Source organism: Solanum lycopersicum, chromosome 6 (assembly GCF_036512215.1).
Source record: "Solanum lycopersicum chromosome 6, SLM_r2.1".
Taxonomy (NCBI): Eukaryota; Viridiplantae; Streptophyta; class Magnoliopsida; order Solanales; family Solanaceae; genus Solanum; species Solanum lycopersicum.
This window is the reverse complement of record NC_090805.1, coordinates 45,864,805-45,880,164: the sequence shown is the minus strand read 5'-3', so window position 1 is coordinate 45,880,164 and position 15,360 is coordinate 45,864,805. Positions and strand designations below refer to the sequence as shown.

General features: G+C 31.5%; 3 protein-coding genes and 4 non-coding genes across 8 annotated transcripts; 5 read left to right on the top strand and 2 right to left on the bottom strand.

Annotated features, from left to right (window-relative positions):
- Positions 1-283: 283 nt before the first annotated feature.
- On the bottom strand, positions 284-1,395 carry CAB12 (chlorophyll a-b binding protein Cab12). The gene is made up of 3 exons (NM_001330641.1): positions 1,154-1,395; positions 632-1,047; positions 284-542 (listed from the first exon to the last, which is right to left on the bottom strand). Exons 1-3 carry the CDS (start codon positions 1,354-1,356, stop codon positions 409-411), a joined length of 753 nt encoding a protein of 250 aa, NP_001317570.1. The 5' UTR covers positions 1,357-1,395; the 3' UTR covers positions 284-408.
- A 1,183-nt stretch (positions 1,396-2,578) lies between these two features.
- LOC112941727 (small nucleolar RNA Z267) lies at positions 2,579-2,647 on the top strand. Its single transcript, XR_003247301.1, has one exon. It is a non-coding gene; the product is annotated as a small nucleolar RNA Z267 (small nucleolar RNA).
- Positions 2,648-3,060: 413 nt separating this feature from the next.
- On the top strand, positions 3,061-3,142 carry LOC112941730 (small nucleolar RNA R44/J54/Z268 family). The gene has a single exon (XR_003247303.1). It is a non-coding gene; the product is annotated as a small nucleolar RNA R44/J54/Z268 family (small nucleolar RNA).
- Positions 3,143-3,495: 353 nt separating this feature from the next.
- On the top strand, positions 3,496-3,578 carry LOC112941728 (small nucleolar RNA R44/J54/Z268 family). The gene has a single exon (XR_003247302.1). It is a non-coding gene; the product is annotated as a small nucleolar RNA R44/J54/Z268 family (small nucleolar RNA).
- Positions 3,579-4,031: 453 nt separating this feature from the next.
- Positions 4,032-6,367, bottom strand: LOC101258565 (thioredoxin-like 1-2, chloroplastic). Of its 2 annotated transcripts, XM_069299398.1 has the most exons (4): positions 5,913-6,307; positions 5,641-5,823; positions 5,312-5,457; positions 4,726-5,236 (listed from the first exon to the last, which is right to left on the bottom strand). In XM_069299398.1, the coding sequence occupies exons 1-3, from the start codon at positions 6,075-6,077 to the stop codon at positions 5,428-5,430; spliced, it is 378 nt and encodes a 125-aa protein (XP_069155499.1). In that variant the 5' UTR covers positions 6,078-6,307; the 3' UTR covers positions 4,726-5,236; positions 5,312-5,427. The 2 variants fall into 2 exon arrangements, with proteins under 2 accessions (XP_069155498.1, XP_069155499.1); XM_069299397.1 differs by having other exon boundaries at positions 4,032-5,236; positions 5,312-5,823; positions 5,913-6,367.
- Positions 6,368-7,324: 957 nt separating this feature from the next.
- TRNAI-AAU (transfer RNA isoleucine (anticodon AAU)) lies at positions 7,325-7,398 on the top strand. Its single transcript has one exon. It is a non-coding gene; the product is annotated as a tRNA-Ile (tRNA).
- A 5,663-nt stretch (positions 7,399-13,061) lies between these two features.
- Positions 13,062-14,947, top strand: LOC101255705 (NAC domain-containing protein 100). Its single transcript, XM_004241538.5, has 4 exons — positions 13,062-13,148; positions 13,343-13,531; positions 13,613-13,890; positions 14,003-14,947. Exons 2-4 carry the CDS (start codon positions 13,345-13,347, stop codon positions 14,555-14,557), a joined length of 1,020 nt encoding a protein of 339 aa, XP_004241586.1. The 5' UTR covers positions 13,062-13,148; positions 13,343-13,344; the 3' UTR covers positions 14,558-14,947.
- The last annotated feature ends 413 nt before the right edge of the window (positions 14,948-15,360 follow it).

Here is a 15,360-nt window from a genome sequence, read left to right as displayed (position 1 = left end):
CTTTTTGGAAATGTTGCAACCCTTCGGAATAATAAAAGACACAATTTTTCATAAAATTACAATTCTTCATAAAAGTCACAAACCTTCAGTAAAGTCGCAACTCTTTGTAATAGTCACAATTTTTCATGAAAAGGAAAGACTAGTATTGAAAATAAATAAATTTAAAAGAAAATTTTGATTTGTAGTCGCGCCACGTCGTGCGATGATAGTGATATATGATTACTCTTTTCAATGCTAATTAATAGAACTACTTGCCAAATTTCAAGAAATATGATAGTAGTAGTGCTATATAAATGAATGTGACATACAATTTTAGTTGCTATGTACAGTAGAGTTCCATTGTTTACAATAAATCTCTCTGTTTTTCTTTTTCTTCATAAAAAAAAATTACTAACTCATGATTACATATTAGTTGGAAAATGTTTGGATAATGGTATTGTGCCATGGGTCTGAAATGTGCTGCAACAAGTTGTCAAATGGTCCCTTTCCTGTCACATTGTGTTGCACTATAAATCCCAAAAATGCTAACATTGCCAATCTCCCTGCAAATCCACAGAAACAGTTTAACTTATATACATCGATAATAATAATACACACGCGGAGCTGATGATTGTGTTAATTATTGACTTACCATTAGCAATTTCCTTTTCCTTTGCCTCCAATGTGGGTGCAAAGTTGAGTGGGTTGAAAATGCCACCTGGATAACCAACTTCATTAGGAGGCAAACTGTAGCTCTTGAAAATAGGATCTTGGTTCACACTTCCAGGGTTCTTAATGTCTTGCCAACGTCGAATTTCAACGTAGTGAAACAAGATGAACTCGATCACAAATAATGTTGACGATGATGCAAAGTAGTCTGATTTTCCAGCATCGTACCATTTTGGTACGTTAAGAAGGCCAATGCTAGTGAAAACCTCAGGTAGTAACATCCCTGCAACACCCAACATAGCCCATCGACCGTTCACTAGCTCAGCCTGAACAAACCATCTCAAGTTCTCCGGATCCTCCGCGAGTCCCAATGGATCAAAACCATTGTCACCCGCAAGACTACAACAAACCATTATATATTACAAGTTGTTTAGTAGTCTGTATGAAGCAAAGACAAATGACACATTTGTTATCATGATTTTGTATTGAAATGTACATACATTACCTTCCATTAAGGTAAGTAGGAGAGGTTAAGCCTGGAAGCCATTCACCTTTTTTTGCTTCAACTTTGAATGAATTGTAAGACAACGTTGATGATTTAAAAGAGAAATCTCTGTTTAGTTTACCGGATGATCCGTTGAGGAACCTTGTCTTAGTGGCGGATGGAGGGAAGACCGCGGCGGAGGCTTGCGTTGTTACAGTGGCCATTTTATAGTCTTATGTTATGAATATAATTGATGTTTACTTGTGTGTATGCAAAAAATGTGCTTGTATTTGAATGGGAATTTTGACGACTGGGATTGGGTTGTGAATTAGAGAGTAGCCAATTAGAAGAAATGTGTGTTATCCTTATCTTTGTGGCTATGATCCAAAGAATCTATTTCTTTGTTAGAAGGGACCAAAATATTTGCCATTGGGAAATCTGCTGTTGTCGAATAAGAATTTGACATTTGGTTAGTAATAAGTCTTTAGTAAGAAAACATGTCTCACATGGAGATTTCAGGCGATAAGAAATCTAGTAAGCGAAAATTTATATGGGATGTTTTTTTCTTCTTTCATTATTTCTGCTCTTCCTTATTTTATTTTTTTCTTTTTGGTATTTTCTATAAAATTAAATATTTAGTAATTTCTTATTTTTTGTCCTTCCTTTGCTTTTTTTTTTTTGATATTTTATTTTATATAATAATAAATATGTAGCACTATAATATTTAATGAGGTTACTTTTAAAATAAAAATTATCTCGAAAAAGTTTTATTTTTTAAAATCGTTTATTGGAATAGATATAATAGTAAATGTGAGTTTTCATATATATATATATATATATATATATACATAAAGGTGACACTGCTTGCAAAATATTCTACTTACGCCACTGGTTATAGTATAGTGGTAGAACTACTCCACACTTAAATGATCTCAAATTTGAATTGTGAATATAGAGAAAATTCAGTTGGGAGTATCACCTACAATGAATGTTACATTGTAATTTAAATTTAATCCAGATTCTAACACGAATTTTGAACCAGAACAAAAAGTTAAAATACTTGAGAGAGATAATGTGGATATTCTTTTGATAAATAAAGCAGGAAAAGTAGAATCCAAACAGTTGAAGGGGTAACTTGGTAAAATTATTCTTAAGTTAACCCTAGTTTCGAATCCTCCGGAGTCTGTAGTGACACCTATAAAATCCCAAAATGGAACCATTCGCTCAACAAGAACCCTAGCCACCACCATTCCAAATCTTTTCCAGTATCGACTTCTCATTTGCTTCTTTTTCATCAGTTTAGATACAGTTATTGTCTTTATATAGTCTTTGTGTTTTTGTTGTTGTGATTCTTAGTTGTTTTTTTTTTTGTAGAAATTCACTTGTGTCCCTCAGTTTGTGGTAAATTTTGTTTCTTTGCTTCATTTATCAGCTCAAATCTATGCGCCTCTGCCTATGATGGCATTAAATATACTTTGAGTATTTCACTATGAAACAACTTGTAATCTGAGGCTTGAGGCTTTATCAATTCCTTGTGTATTCGTGAACTTTTGCGATCCATCTTTGCTTGTTTAATTAATGGGTCTGATATCCTTTTGCTAAAGGAAGAAGCTTTATATAATACATAAGAATTTCAAAATGTTACTACTTTCGCTGACTTTCTTTTTGAAATTCATTATGCCTCTGCTTTTCCAGTAGTGAGAGTCTTGGTTATTATTATATATGTATTCCGCAGGGCAGTTGTCAAGATTATGATTTTGAAATAGCTTGCTTTGGATCCTATTTAATTTGCTAATTCAATGCTTATAGTCATGTTGCATTTTTGGCGGATGGTTTATAAAGAATTTGATATGAGGGATACACTTGTTTATCTTAACTATGAACTCGTCATAATCTTTAACCATTTTCAGTTTTTCCCTCATTTGGTCATTGCAATGATGATAGAACAGACAGGGACATCAGCACCCTCTGGGGATGATGATTTGTCGATGGGAATCTCTCTGATGCTTGACATTTATCTTATTTTCAACTGTGGATACTGCCATTGCTGTAGTTCCTGTTATGTATTTCTAGTTATGCATTTCCTTAACCTATAATTGGTGATTAATTTATTGCTTGAACAAGCTCTCTTATAAAACTCTGTGAGCTTTGCACGCCAAATCACATTGCAAATTAGTCACTGGGAATGTTCAAACTTTTCTCTTTTACTGCTCCTTTGGCTAGTTGGGTTTGTTTTTTTTAAATTGTATCTTTGTGGTCCATAATATCAGAATTCAGAATTAAGAAAGATGATATTGTGTGAGCCTTACTTCTCTAAGGCTACCAATTAAATACACATACCTCTTTACTATTTGTGTTTGGTTCTTGCAATGATGATAGAATAGACAGGGACATCAGCACCCTCTTGGGAATGATGATTTGTCAATGGGAATCTCTCTGATGCTTGATACTTGTGTTATTTTCAACTGTGTACACTGCACTACCATTGCCGCAGTTCCTGTTGTGTATCTCTAGTCCTGTTATTTTCATATCAGCTGTTATTTGTTGGCTTTGCACACCAATCACATTGCATATCTAGTTAGAACTTAGGACATTGATACTGTTGCATTTGTTACATACGAGGTGATCGCAAGTGATTGGAACTATCAATCATCTCAGCAAGTTAAGCATTTGATTTTTTTTTACTTTTCTCTGATGCTGCTCCTATGTCTTTGTTATTTTGAAATTGTATCTTTGTGGTTCATATCATCATAATTCAGAATGAAGGATTCTAAGACCACTAGTTAATACACATACGATGTTGTTCTGTTTTCTTTAATTTTTGAGGGGTTGCAGTAAACACAATTTATCCTTTATCTTTGGTTAATCACACAAGTTCTTTTTTTCACATTGTCTAAAAGTGCCAGTGATGTTTCTTGTACGTATTATCTTGATATGTAAAGATGATGATTTTACGTAATTGTCACTACCTCTGAGGCACAATTTTTATTTTATTTATGTCATTTTAGTTTGATCTGTTGCTCTCTCGTGTGGGATATTTTTTTACTTCCTCCATTATCATCTTTTTGCAGCTATTTTTTACCTTTTCTTTTGGTACAAGCCTGATGATTGTCAATTAAGAACGGAGATTCGAATGTTGCTATCTGTTGAAGCCTTCTTATATGTTGGGCTCCGGTGGCGTCACATGTGATAAACTTTCTTACATATGATGAAGGCTTTTTTTACCAAAAATAATCAGATACATTGGTTTTATCATCTATTTGTCTTCGAACTTGGTGGGTTTTCTTCTTGCAGATGGATTTGTTATCGGTAAGAATGGACTGCTGGATCTTAAACTACCATGATAATCCCTCGCCATCATTTACTTTTGATGCATTATTTTAGTTTGTTGCAGCAAATTTATTAGGATTAGTGATGGATCACTCTAAAAATTGGGTGATATTTATGGTCCTCTAGTTACTCCCACAGATGTGTTTTCCACAGTTCCTGCAATGCCGGGATTTTCAATGTTTTGATTATACATGTTGTCCAAGTTGGAATTTTTTCTAGCAAGTGATGTAAATATATTTTTGTTCAATTAGTTTGAGACTGAGTTGTAATCTATGAATTGTTTAATTATTTATCAAAAAGCTTCACATCTTGTAGTAATGCTATTTTACATTATAATCTACATCAGTATAATCAGCCTATTGTAGAGGTGCCTATACCAATGTACAAATTAAGTGTAGCAACCAATATTAACATATTGTAGAGAAGTCTATTTCCAATTAATTTTGACCTTTTCCCATTGATATTTAGTCACAGAATCTAAGAATATTTTGTTTACTTACCCCTTTTCTTGTTGATATACCTACCAAATGTCCTGTTGTAAAGACCATCTAATCACTTAATATTACTAATATCTGTTCTTTCATGGTCATGAACAACTTTGTGCTTCAAGATTGTACTCCTGAATACTGGAGAATCAAATGATGGTTTTTTTAATTTTTATTTTTGTCCAATTGAGGCCAAAGCTAAAAGCTCAGATTCCTCAAGAGCTGTTGCTGGACTGAAGCCACACCCTTCATTCCCATACCTTGATACTGCATCTTTAAATTTCTTTATCTGCATATATACAAGTTCAACAATTAGAAAGTACACTTCACGGGACAAATCAAAGATTGTTTTACAAAAACTTACTGTTGCATTAGTACAGCTGAAGCTACAAACTTTGCCTTGTGCACCCTTGTAGAATCTGAAGAAGGGCAAGATATGCAGAACATTGCACATGCTTTTCAGTTCTTCATAGTTTACTTTTAGGAATATGGCATTGGGATTTGATTCAGCTGACTCACACATCAAGTAACAATAGTGATGTTATTATCAGGTGTCAGAATTTGCATTCAGAACTGCTGTGGTGTGTGATTCAGCTTGGGCACGCCTCAACCAACAAAAATATCAGGTAATTCTATCAACCAAGACTACGACAGCTGCAAAAAACTAATACCTTGATCATTTTGGTACCATACCTTTGGATGTGAAGTCTTGCAACCTCCACAATCAGGAGAGTAGAAGTCAATTACGACTAATCTATCACCAGCCTTTAACAATGAATCAACATGTTGTTGTGCTGAATTGATCTCTACCATGTTGGGTTTAAGTGTCTTCTCCCACCATCCCTGACCACTTTCAACACAAATTTCTTCTAGTGCCTGAAACATTTGGCAAAACACTTGCTGATCTCAAAAGTGAAAACTCAAAAAAAGAAGGGAAAAATACAAGAATGAAACATAAAAAGCACCTGTATATGGTCTGATACATTCAAGGATTTGCCTAGAAATTCTCTAGATGTTAAATCTTTAAGTTGCAAATTTCCATTTGAATAGCAATGATGAGCAGACCCTTTGGCTCTGGAATTGAAACAGGGGCCAGAAACAGAGAAACCACTGCTCAATGAACTTGCCATTGACACTAAAAGAAATTAGTTCTAGGAGTTGTTAGACTTATAGTACTATCTAACAGTTAATTACCTTAACTTTGGGATAAAGAATCAACTTTTTTTTCCAATAGATAGAGAGAGATTTAGGGGGACGCAACTGCAGATTGGTGTTTTCTTCCGTAAATTAATGGAAGAAGAAACAATCACACATTTTAAATACTAAAAAAGGCAAAAATATTCAGATTTCAGGCTTTTTTGACCAGGAAAGAAGGAAGGCCAATGAAAATTGTGTTTCCTTTTAAAGCTGAGGAGTGATCAAGTTAAAGGATTCAACTTAGACACGCATATATTGGATTCAAACTTATTTGAACGTACATTTTTTTTGACATTTACATGTATGCTTTCTTAAAATATAAGATTTACAATGTTGATAATAAAATAAGTTATTTACTATCGCTGAAAAATGATTTGATGGACCAACAAGAGTTGTGATGGAATGATAAATACTTCATCCTTAACCCAAGGTGTGTAATTGAATTGACATTTCTTGTATTTTTGTCAAGTTTTAGATGATTAAAACAGATGATGAGATACAAAGAATCCAAAAAATGGGAACATGCCAATCAGTGTTATATTATTATGAGTTTTAGGCATATTTGGCTGTTAGTTTATTCACTGTGTAGTAAGTAGACTTTGTCTCTTTTATTATTTGGATAAGAATTCCACTAACTATTTACCATTTTTATCGAAGCAAACATCTTCATGCCACCATGCATGTTTCTTATTTTCATTCGACTCAATAATTAAAGATGACTCTTTTTATAACTTTATTTATTACAGAAGTAAGTATATATACTACTATTAATATCTTTAATTTGTGATATGGGAAAAACATGACAACATAAAGGGTCCACTTTCCGCTACGCAGATTTGATTTTGCAACTTTCTACAATTTTATGTCTTTTTACGAGATAAATTGTTATTAGTGCTTGTAAGAAATATAAAAAAGTCACTTTTTTAATATTCAATTTGTAAGTGATCATAAGAGATTATTTTTAAAAAAAAAAAAAAAAAATTGTTTTTTTTCTAATATCAGAGGTAGGGTTATGGTGAATATTTGGATTTATTTCTTAATCTTTTTCGAAGGGTTAAAGGGCCTATTATCTAAAATCTTATATAAGTGAAATATGTTTGATTATTAGCTCATGGTTTGTAACAGAACAGTTGATGCTTTTGATTCTACTTGATAAATATACGACAATTGAATAACATCTGGCCCATTAGCTCAGTTGGTTAGAGCGTCGTGCTAATAACGCGAAGGTCGCAGGTTCGAGACCTGCATGGGCCAGTTTTTTTATTCTTTCCAGCAAATATCGTTTCTGCGGAAGATCTACTTTTTTTTGGTAAAAATATATTATTTTTTTTTTTAAAAAAAAAAGATACAAACATAAAAAGTACTATAAGTCATTATAATTGGTAACTTAAAATGTTCAAAAGACCTACGAAGAACTTATAATCAAAAGATAAACTCGAAATTCGACGGAAGGAAGGATAACAAGGAATTATAGTATAGGTATCCTACAACTAAAAATTTATTTGTTTTTCTTTATGACTAGGTCTAATCTAATTCTTATTGTTTCATGTTGAATATCCTACCAACGTTAGCCCACTTCAAGTACGTTACCATCATAGATCGATCCTTGTAGCTTCTATAAATTGACTCCCGTTTAAGCTACACAATGATTAAGTGGGGAATTCTCTTTAGGCCATAACAAACACATATAACACGTTTCCATGCTTAACCAAATATATACAATTTTCGGTATGTGAATAATTAGTGAAATTTTAAATATTATACTGAAGAACCTAATCAAACACTTAGCTAGCTGGATCATTGAATATTGTTTGACTTGACAGAAAACGCAATCACATGTATATAAACATGAACTGTATCGTATAAAATCGTACATGTTACATTCGTTTCAACACTTTTTTTTGGAGAAGGAACGAAAGAGGACCATCAAAAGTATAATATGTTCTGGATTCATTATAAATGGTTAATCCATACTGCATCAAGTTCTTGAATTTTCCTCTCTGTTTTATAAGGTATCAATTATAAGTAGTAGCAAATCCATCATATATCAATTTTGATTCTTCCGTTTCAGTTTGTTTGTGTAGTTTTGATTTAATATGCCGATTTAAGAAATTAATTATTATACTTGTAATATTTGTAATACTAGTGTATTTCAACACTAACATGATATCATTGCTTCATTAGTTGAACCAAACATATATTCAAATAATTGAGCTTTTTTTCCTTCAGTGGGTGAGAGTGCTACGCTGTTCTATTGTCCACTTCACAAAAAAGTAATTTTAAAGAATTTAAGCATAAGATATTAAGATTCATATCTAAAAAGCAATAGATTTAACTGTTTTTTCTTACCGCTAACATTTGCACTTAATAGCTTAGTGAAATTTGTTAATTACTTGCTTAATCATTAAACGACAAATATAATCTTAGGTGTTCAGTTTGTTAATTATCTGAACTTTACGTTATTGATGAGAGTTTGATTTCACTCCCCTTCTCCCACCTCGTCAACTTTCTTTTAATTTAGGTGTCAATAAATAATTGGAACGTGTTTATTCAATGATATGTAGTCAAAATAACTCACTAACCTCAGGATCATGAGAATTGTGAAGCTGGCACTTTTGTATCCATTGGTTAAAAGAGAGAGTTATAATTAATCGCAGTTAAATATTATAAGTATGCCACGTACCTAATAAAACATATAATATGATCTCCTAATCATATAAAAGTGATGTGCAATATAGTCTTAGACCTCAACAAAATATAGATACACCATCAAAAAAGCTTAGCATCAATAAGAAGACAAAACACACTACTCAATCACCATCTTATAGTGATAGTTGGCTAGTGCACCAAAATATAGACTATAGTTGTATATTTGCATATTTTATACTATCTCTACGTGATAAAAATAAAATCTACGTATATTTTATTTATGAAAATACACTGAATTTTCTATTTATACTATTAATTTTTTTATTAAAATTTGATCGATTTGTAATCAAATATCATGGTAATTTAAATTTGTATAAGTTGCGTGAGGTTCTTAAATTCTTCATTGGCTGTGGCGGCACTAAAGTTTTTCTTTTTTATCTTCATTGAGATGCCTTTTTGTACTCTGATCCTACGAGCTATAGTTTGACTATTTAAACTACTTTTTAAATGGAGTATCAAAAGAGGTTACATTTTCCTTTTAAAGGTAAACTTTGACATTTGTCCCTTCCATAATTGGTTTTCTAGTATATACATTTATATTTATACTCAAAAGAAAAGAGTTTTTAACTTTTTTTGTACGCCTATAGATTATTTTGAAAATGGAAAAAGTGGTTTTTATAAGATTACAGTTTATTTTTACTTATCTATGGTATATTATAATAAATTTTTATTATGTTTTGTCCGCTTCAATGTGTCAATAGAAAGATATATAGGTGACGGTATCAGTAGCGGTGACGGTGACAGTAGCGGTAACGACAGAGATGCTGATGTCGAAAAAATATGTGGTGATTGATGATAGTTGGCAGTGGTGTTAATTGAGATGGTAGATTTGATTGATAGTAGGAATTAATTTACCGTAGAGGTGATAGTAATGGGAGATGGTGGTGGCAATAATGATGATGGTAATTGATATAATTATAATGATAAATGCGGTAAATATGCATAGTGATTAATAGTGATGATCGTGATGGCAAAGGTGGTCGGAACTTGACGATGGTAGTAGGTGGTCTACGATGGTAGTAGGTGGTCTACAATGTGTGTGGTGATTATGATGATAGATGTGGTTAATGAAGGTGATCGACTGATGATTGTTGATAGAGTGATAGAGAATATTATTCCACACGAAAATATTACTTATTCAAGATTATAATGATAAAAATCTATGAAGAGTTGAAGACCAATTAAGTATATAAATCTTAATGAAAACAGATGCACTTAAGAGGACATCTATTAAGTATAAATAAATAAGGCTTATACATTTAACATATAAATAAGGATAAAAAAGTTAAACATCTCTCATAGTTAATTAATAGTAGTATTTTTTAAGAGTTGTGTAAATAAAAAATATAATAAATATTTTGAGATTGATGAAGTATATAGAGATATAGACATTTACACAAAATCAATTTGCATTGTAAAGCTGGAATTTTCTTAGTATTGTGCAACAATTATGTATCTTTCTAGCATAATAAATGGAATAAAGTGTTCTCTATCACATTTTTTTTCTGTTTCATAAGCTTCAAAAGTGATTATACAATTGGTGCATGCATAATAAGAAATTCATTAATTCTTTTATAATTTTTTTTTCTTAATTTTGCTTTTGGAAATTAACAAAACGGATTTCAATTTCTCATTTTCTTTTAAAGCAAATGGCCAACTTGCTCAAACTTTGGGTGGGTAAAGGTAGGTATTCTAACTCCGTTAGTTTGGAGGGTGGTCATTCACACGAATAATTCTGAAATCAATCTTTCTTAAAGCGTCAATTTATATTGCATATGAACGCTAAATTAACCTATACAAAACTTATCAAAATATCCTTTGGGATAACTCAATTAGTTTGGAGGATGGTCATTCACACAAATGATCCTGAAGTCAATTCTTCTTAAAACCAAAAAAAATTTGGACTTACAAATATCATTATGGTAAAGGTACTTGCTAGAACAATTTTAATTTGTTTGTCATTTACATGCAAGTAATAGTAAAAGTGGCCCAAAAGTACTATGAGCATAAGTCCCACATGAAATATAGCTACACTCATCTTTTAAACAACCCCCACCATAACAAAGTATTTTTTATAAAGACAAAGATGACTTCAATACTTATCTTTTTTTGCATCTACATAAAGACAATTAATCAAGTTGAGTCCAAAAGAGTATCTTCAATTAGCTGAACTTCCTAGACCCATATTGTAACCATATGACTTCCCATAAATTTAGCTAAATGATAATTAACTTTCTAACTAATACATATACTTGATAATATAAAGTAGGAGAGGTAAATTTGTCCAATCCATTTAAATTTGCCCGCATTAATGAATAACTATTCATATATTTTAATTTCCAACATAAGAAAACTTATCAAAAGAATTTTACAAAAATATTTTTTAATATGTTATATATATATATATATATATAATAACGAAAGAAATTAATAGTTAATTAAAAGAAATCATAAAAAATACAAACATCATTTGATCAGTTCAAATTGAAATATGAACCATTATTTTGTTCATTTTGACTTAATCCGTTTTAGTTCAAGTAATCTGTGACCAGCCCATTTTGACCTTACCAAAATGTCATTTGACACCCTTGGTGAAGAAAATTTTTAATTAACAACAAATTGAACTTTATGAATTTTGAATTATAGAAAAATAAAATTTGAGCGCTAAATAATTGAATTTAAATTTAATAATTTTTTTAAAAAAATAAATTAAATTTAACCAATCGAGATGTATAATTTATAGACTTCTGCCTCCGCCCCTAATTGAGCATCAAAGTGAAAATAGATAGGGAAGTTCCTTTGGGCTTAGATAATTAGAGTATAGAGCCTTGAGATGGGTCTATTTCTAAGTACAAATAATATTTCCAATTAAAAGTGTGACAGACTTTAAATAACTTTAAAAACTTATTGACAAATTGTATATTTGATATGGCAAGAGTGGACTTGGCTAAATTGAAAGCTAACAGCATGAAGATTCTGCGCAATGCTGGTCTGCACAAATTAAGTTGTGTTTATTAGAATTGTCACATTCACTTTGATTAATCACATTTAATATCTATTTTCAGTTACATCATGTATACCCTTAATTTTGTATGTATTATATGAAGATACATAGTCCTTTTCACACATACCTTGAAGTATTTTGTATATACTTGTAAGTGTTTTTTGTTTTCATCTACTGACTGATATCCTTATTAAAGCTCGATTATATACAAATCCAACATTATATGTGGGGTTTATTCTGGGGCAATGCTCTCAATAATATTTTTTTATACATAAAACTCGACTTTTGAGCTTTACACAATAGTATTTTTAGTGTTTATACATGATGTCAGTGTATGTGATATAATTTTAATTTTTTGGCTTAATGAAAGTTAATTTGGGAAAATAAGATAGTAGATACATATTTAAAGCTCTCTTAATTGCTTTTTAACAACTTAATATTAAGTCACGTTGGATGGTTCTGGTATACAGTTGGAACCACCATGAAGACAACATTTTTAGCCTTCACATAGCTGTTCACACTGCAAGGGGAAAAAAAAAAAACTATTCACACTGTGGAAGTTCCAAACACAAATTAATATGATACTAAATAACTACATTTCAATCCAAAAATAAAAAAATACGACAATCTTAAAGTCAATATACTAACAAAACTAAAACTTATCCCATTAGTATAATGATCCCTCTATTAACACGTATTCTTTATAACAACATTTCACTAAACATTTTGTTGTAGTAATTAAAATATAATGAAACAAATTAATAACAATACTATTACAATAGAAAAATTTAACTATATGTACTAGCTACATGGTTTTTTTTCATCCAATGTGACATACTTTAAACTAAATTTGTATACTTGCATTCAAACATGCGATACAACGATAAAGATCTCAAATTCAAATCTTAATTAGATAAATAATTTGTTTTTACAAATACCCCCATTAAATTAATTAGTCAATTGACTTGAATACCATAGTTATAAAATAAAAAGTAGTAGTAACTATATATAATCTTATATAAATATGAACATATAATAAAAATGACAAAAGCAGTTGAAAATTGTTACATGCATGGTTTTAACTTTTAGGGATGAGTTGTATTTGGTCAAATTATACATTTGTATCATAGTTAGCAAGAGTTGAAGAGAAGAAGACCTAAACAACCCCACCCCCACCCCCCCACCCACCCCACCATAGTTATAAGTTCCTTTAACTTCACGTATCTATCTCACACAAAAAACTCTATTTATGGCCTTGTATTCTTGTTACTTCTTTTTTTCAATCTTTCAGGTTAGTTCCCATGGATTCTCTCTATCCTTAATTTTTCCATCTTCTCCATTCTTGATTTACTATTTTAGCTCCTGGTTTTTCTTATACTTGTTTGGCAAAAAAAAAAAAACAATTTTTATCACTTTATTTCAAAGCCAGCTGGTGACTCATGAAAAAAATTCTAGTGTAAAATTAATTTTTTGCATAAATTGTAGTGATGGAGAATTATTCAGGAGTTGTTAAGGATGATGATCAGATGGAGTTACCACCTGGATTTCGATTTCATCCAACTGATGAAGAATTGATCACTCATTATTTGTCTAACAAAGTTGTGGATACTAATTTCGTTGCTATTGCTATTGGTGATGTTGATTTGAACAAAGTTGAACCTTGGGACCTTCCATGTAAGGTTTTTTTTTTTTTAACGAAGCGAGATTCATATAGCCGACCTCAGCTTGATTTTTTGTTGTTGTGTTTGAATGTAGGGAAGGCGAAAATGGGGGAAAAAGAATGGTATTTTTTCTGTGTGAGAGACAAGAAGTATCCAACAGGGCTGAGAACAAACAGGGCAACTGCTGCAGGGTATTGGAAAGCTACTGGAAAAGACAGAGAGATTTTCAGGGGAAAATCATTGGTTGGTATGAAGAAAACTCTGGTTTTCTACAAAGGGAGAGCTCCAAAAGGTGAAAAGACAAATTGGGTTATTCATGAATTTAGATTAGAAGGAAAATTGTCTCTTCAAAATCTGCCAAAGACAGCAAAGGTACACATAATCTAACATTCAAGCAGATAAGGTCTGTGTACATTCTGTTCTCTATATGTTTATCGTTGTGTTTTTAATCAAGATTCCTTTTTTTTTTCTTCTTTTTTTGTAGAATGAATGGGTGATTTGCAGAGTGTTTCAAAAGAGCAGTGGTGGAAAGAAAATCCACATTTCAGGGCTTTTGAAACTGAATTCTAATGAAAATGAAATGGGGAATTCATTTCTGCCACCATTGACAGATTCTGCTACTGCTACTGCTTCGAAATCCAGCCACGTGCACTGCTTCTCCAATTTTCTCACTGCTCAAAACAACTGTTTCCCTCTTCTGTCAAATCCAATGGATAGTTACCCTACAACTTCTCTTGTTCCAAATACATTTTCTTGTAACCAAATAGCTCCATTCACTACTACTAATAATCCAGCTTCATTTGGGGTTCAAGATCCTTCAATTCTTCTAAGGACTTCACTTGACAGCTATGGTCTGAATTTCAAGAAAGAGGACATTTTTAATGTACCCCAAGAAACAGGGGTAATTAGCACTGACATGAATACTGATATCACCTCAGTCGTATCAAATCTTGAAATGAAAAGAAGGTTTCTTGAAGATCAGGTGCCATCAGCAGGTATGGTTGGATTACAGGGTCTTGATTGTCTCTGGAGTTGCTGAATTATCTTGAAACAAGAATGCCAAATAAGTCAAAAAACCCAAAAAACAGAAAAAAAAAAAAAACAGAAAAAAGAGCAGGAAAGAGGTACAACTTTAGTTATTGCAGACAGTATTATATAGCTTATGGCACCAGGGTTGTTGCACTGATGGTGTAAAGATTCGTTTATACTGTCAGTGAATATAAGTTAAATCTATCGCATAAAATACTATTAGTATGTTAATGTTTTGTTGCTTTTTGTTTCTGGGCAACTTATTAGATGGTGATGTTGAAGTTATATAAATAGTACTGAATGGTGTAAGCATGAAACTGTGGGAGATCAAAAGTTGGTGACTGTGATCTTTTCACTGTTGTTTTTTTCTATGGAAAAACTAAACTCTATTCCATCTCTACTATTTGTGTTTAGTTATATGTCATGATTCAAAAATATTATTTCATATACTAATTGTGCTTCGATCTTTTTATTAATAGTTGTTCGATTGATAAACAATATAAGATTATGTGTATAATAAATCCTTCTGATCGAATCCTTTTCTGGATCCTGTGCATAACAGGAGCTTTAGTGCATCTAGCTACCTTTTTTGTCGATTGGTGACAGAAGCAAGAATATTGCCCTTTTAATCTTGGCATTATTTGATAGTATTTTCCAAAGAAATTTTCCTCTTATAAGTAATAGTAAAATCAGGTAATATTCCTCTTTTGATGATAAAAAAAAAGGGAGAGAAAATTAAAGGTACACTCATATTCTTCTTAATGTTCTAAAAGGGTCACTTCAATTAATCTCATTTCCCTTTATTCCTAAACA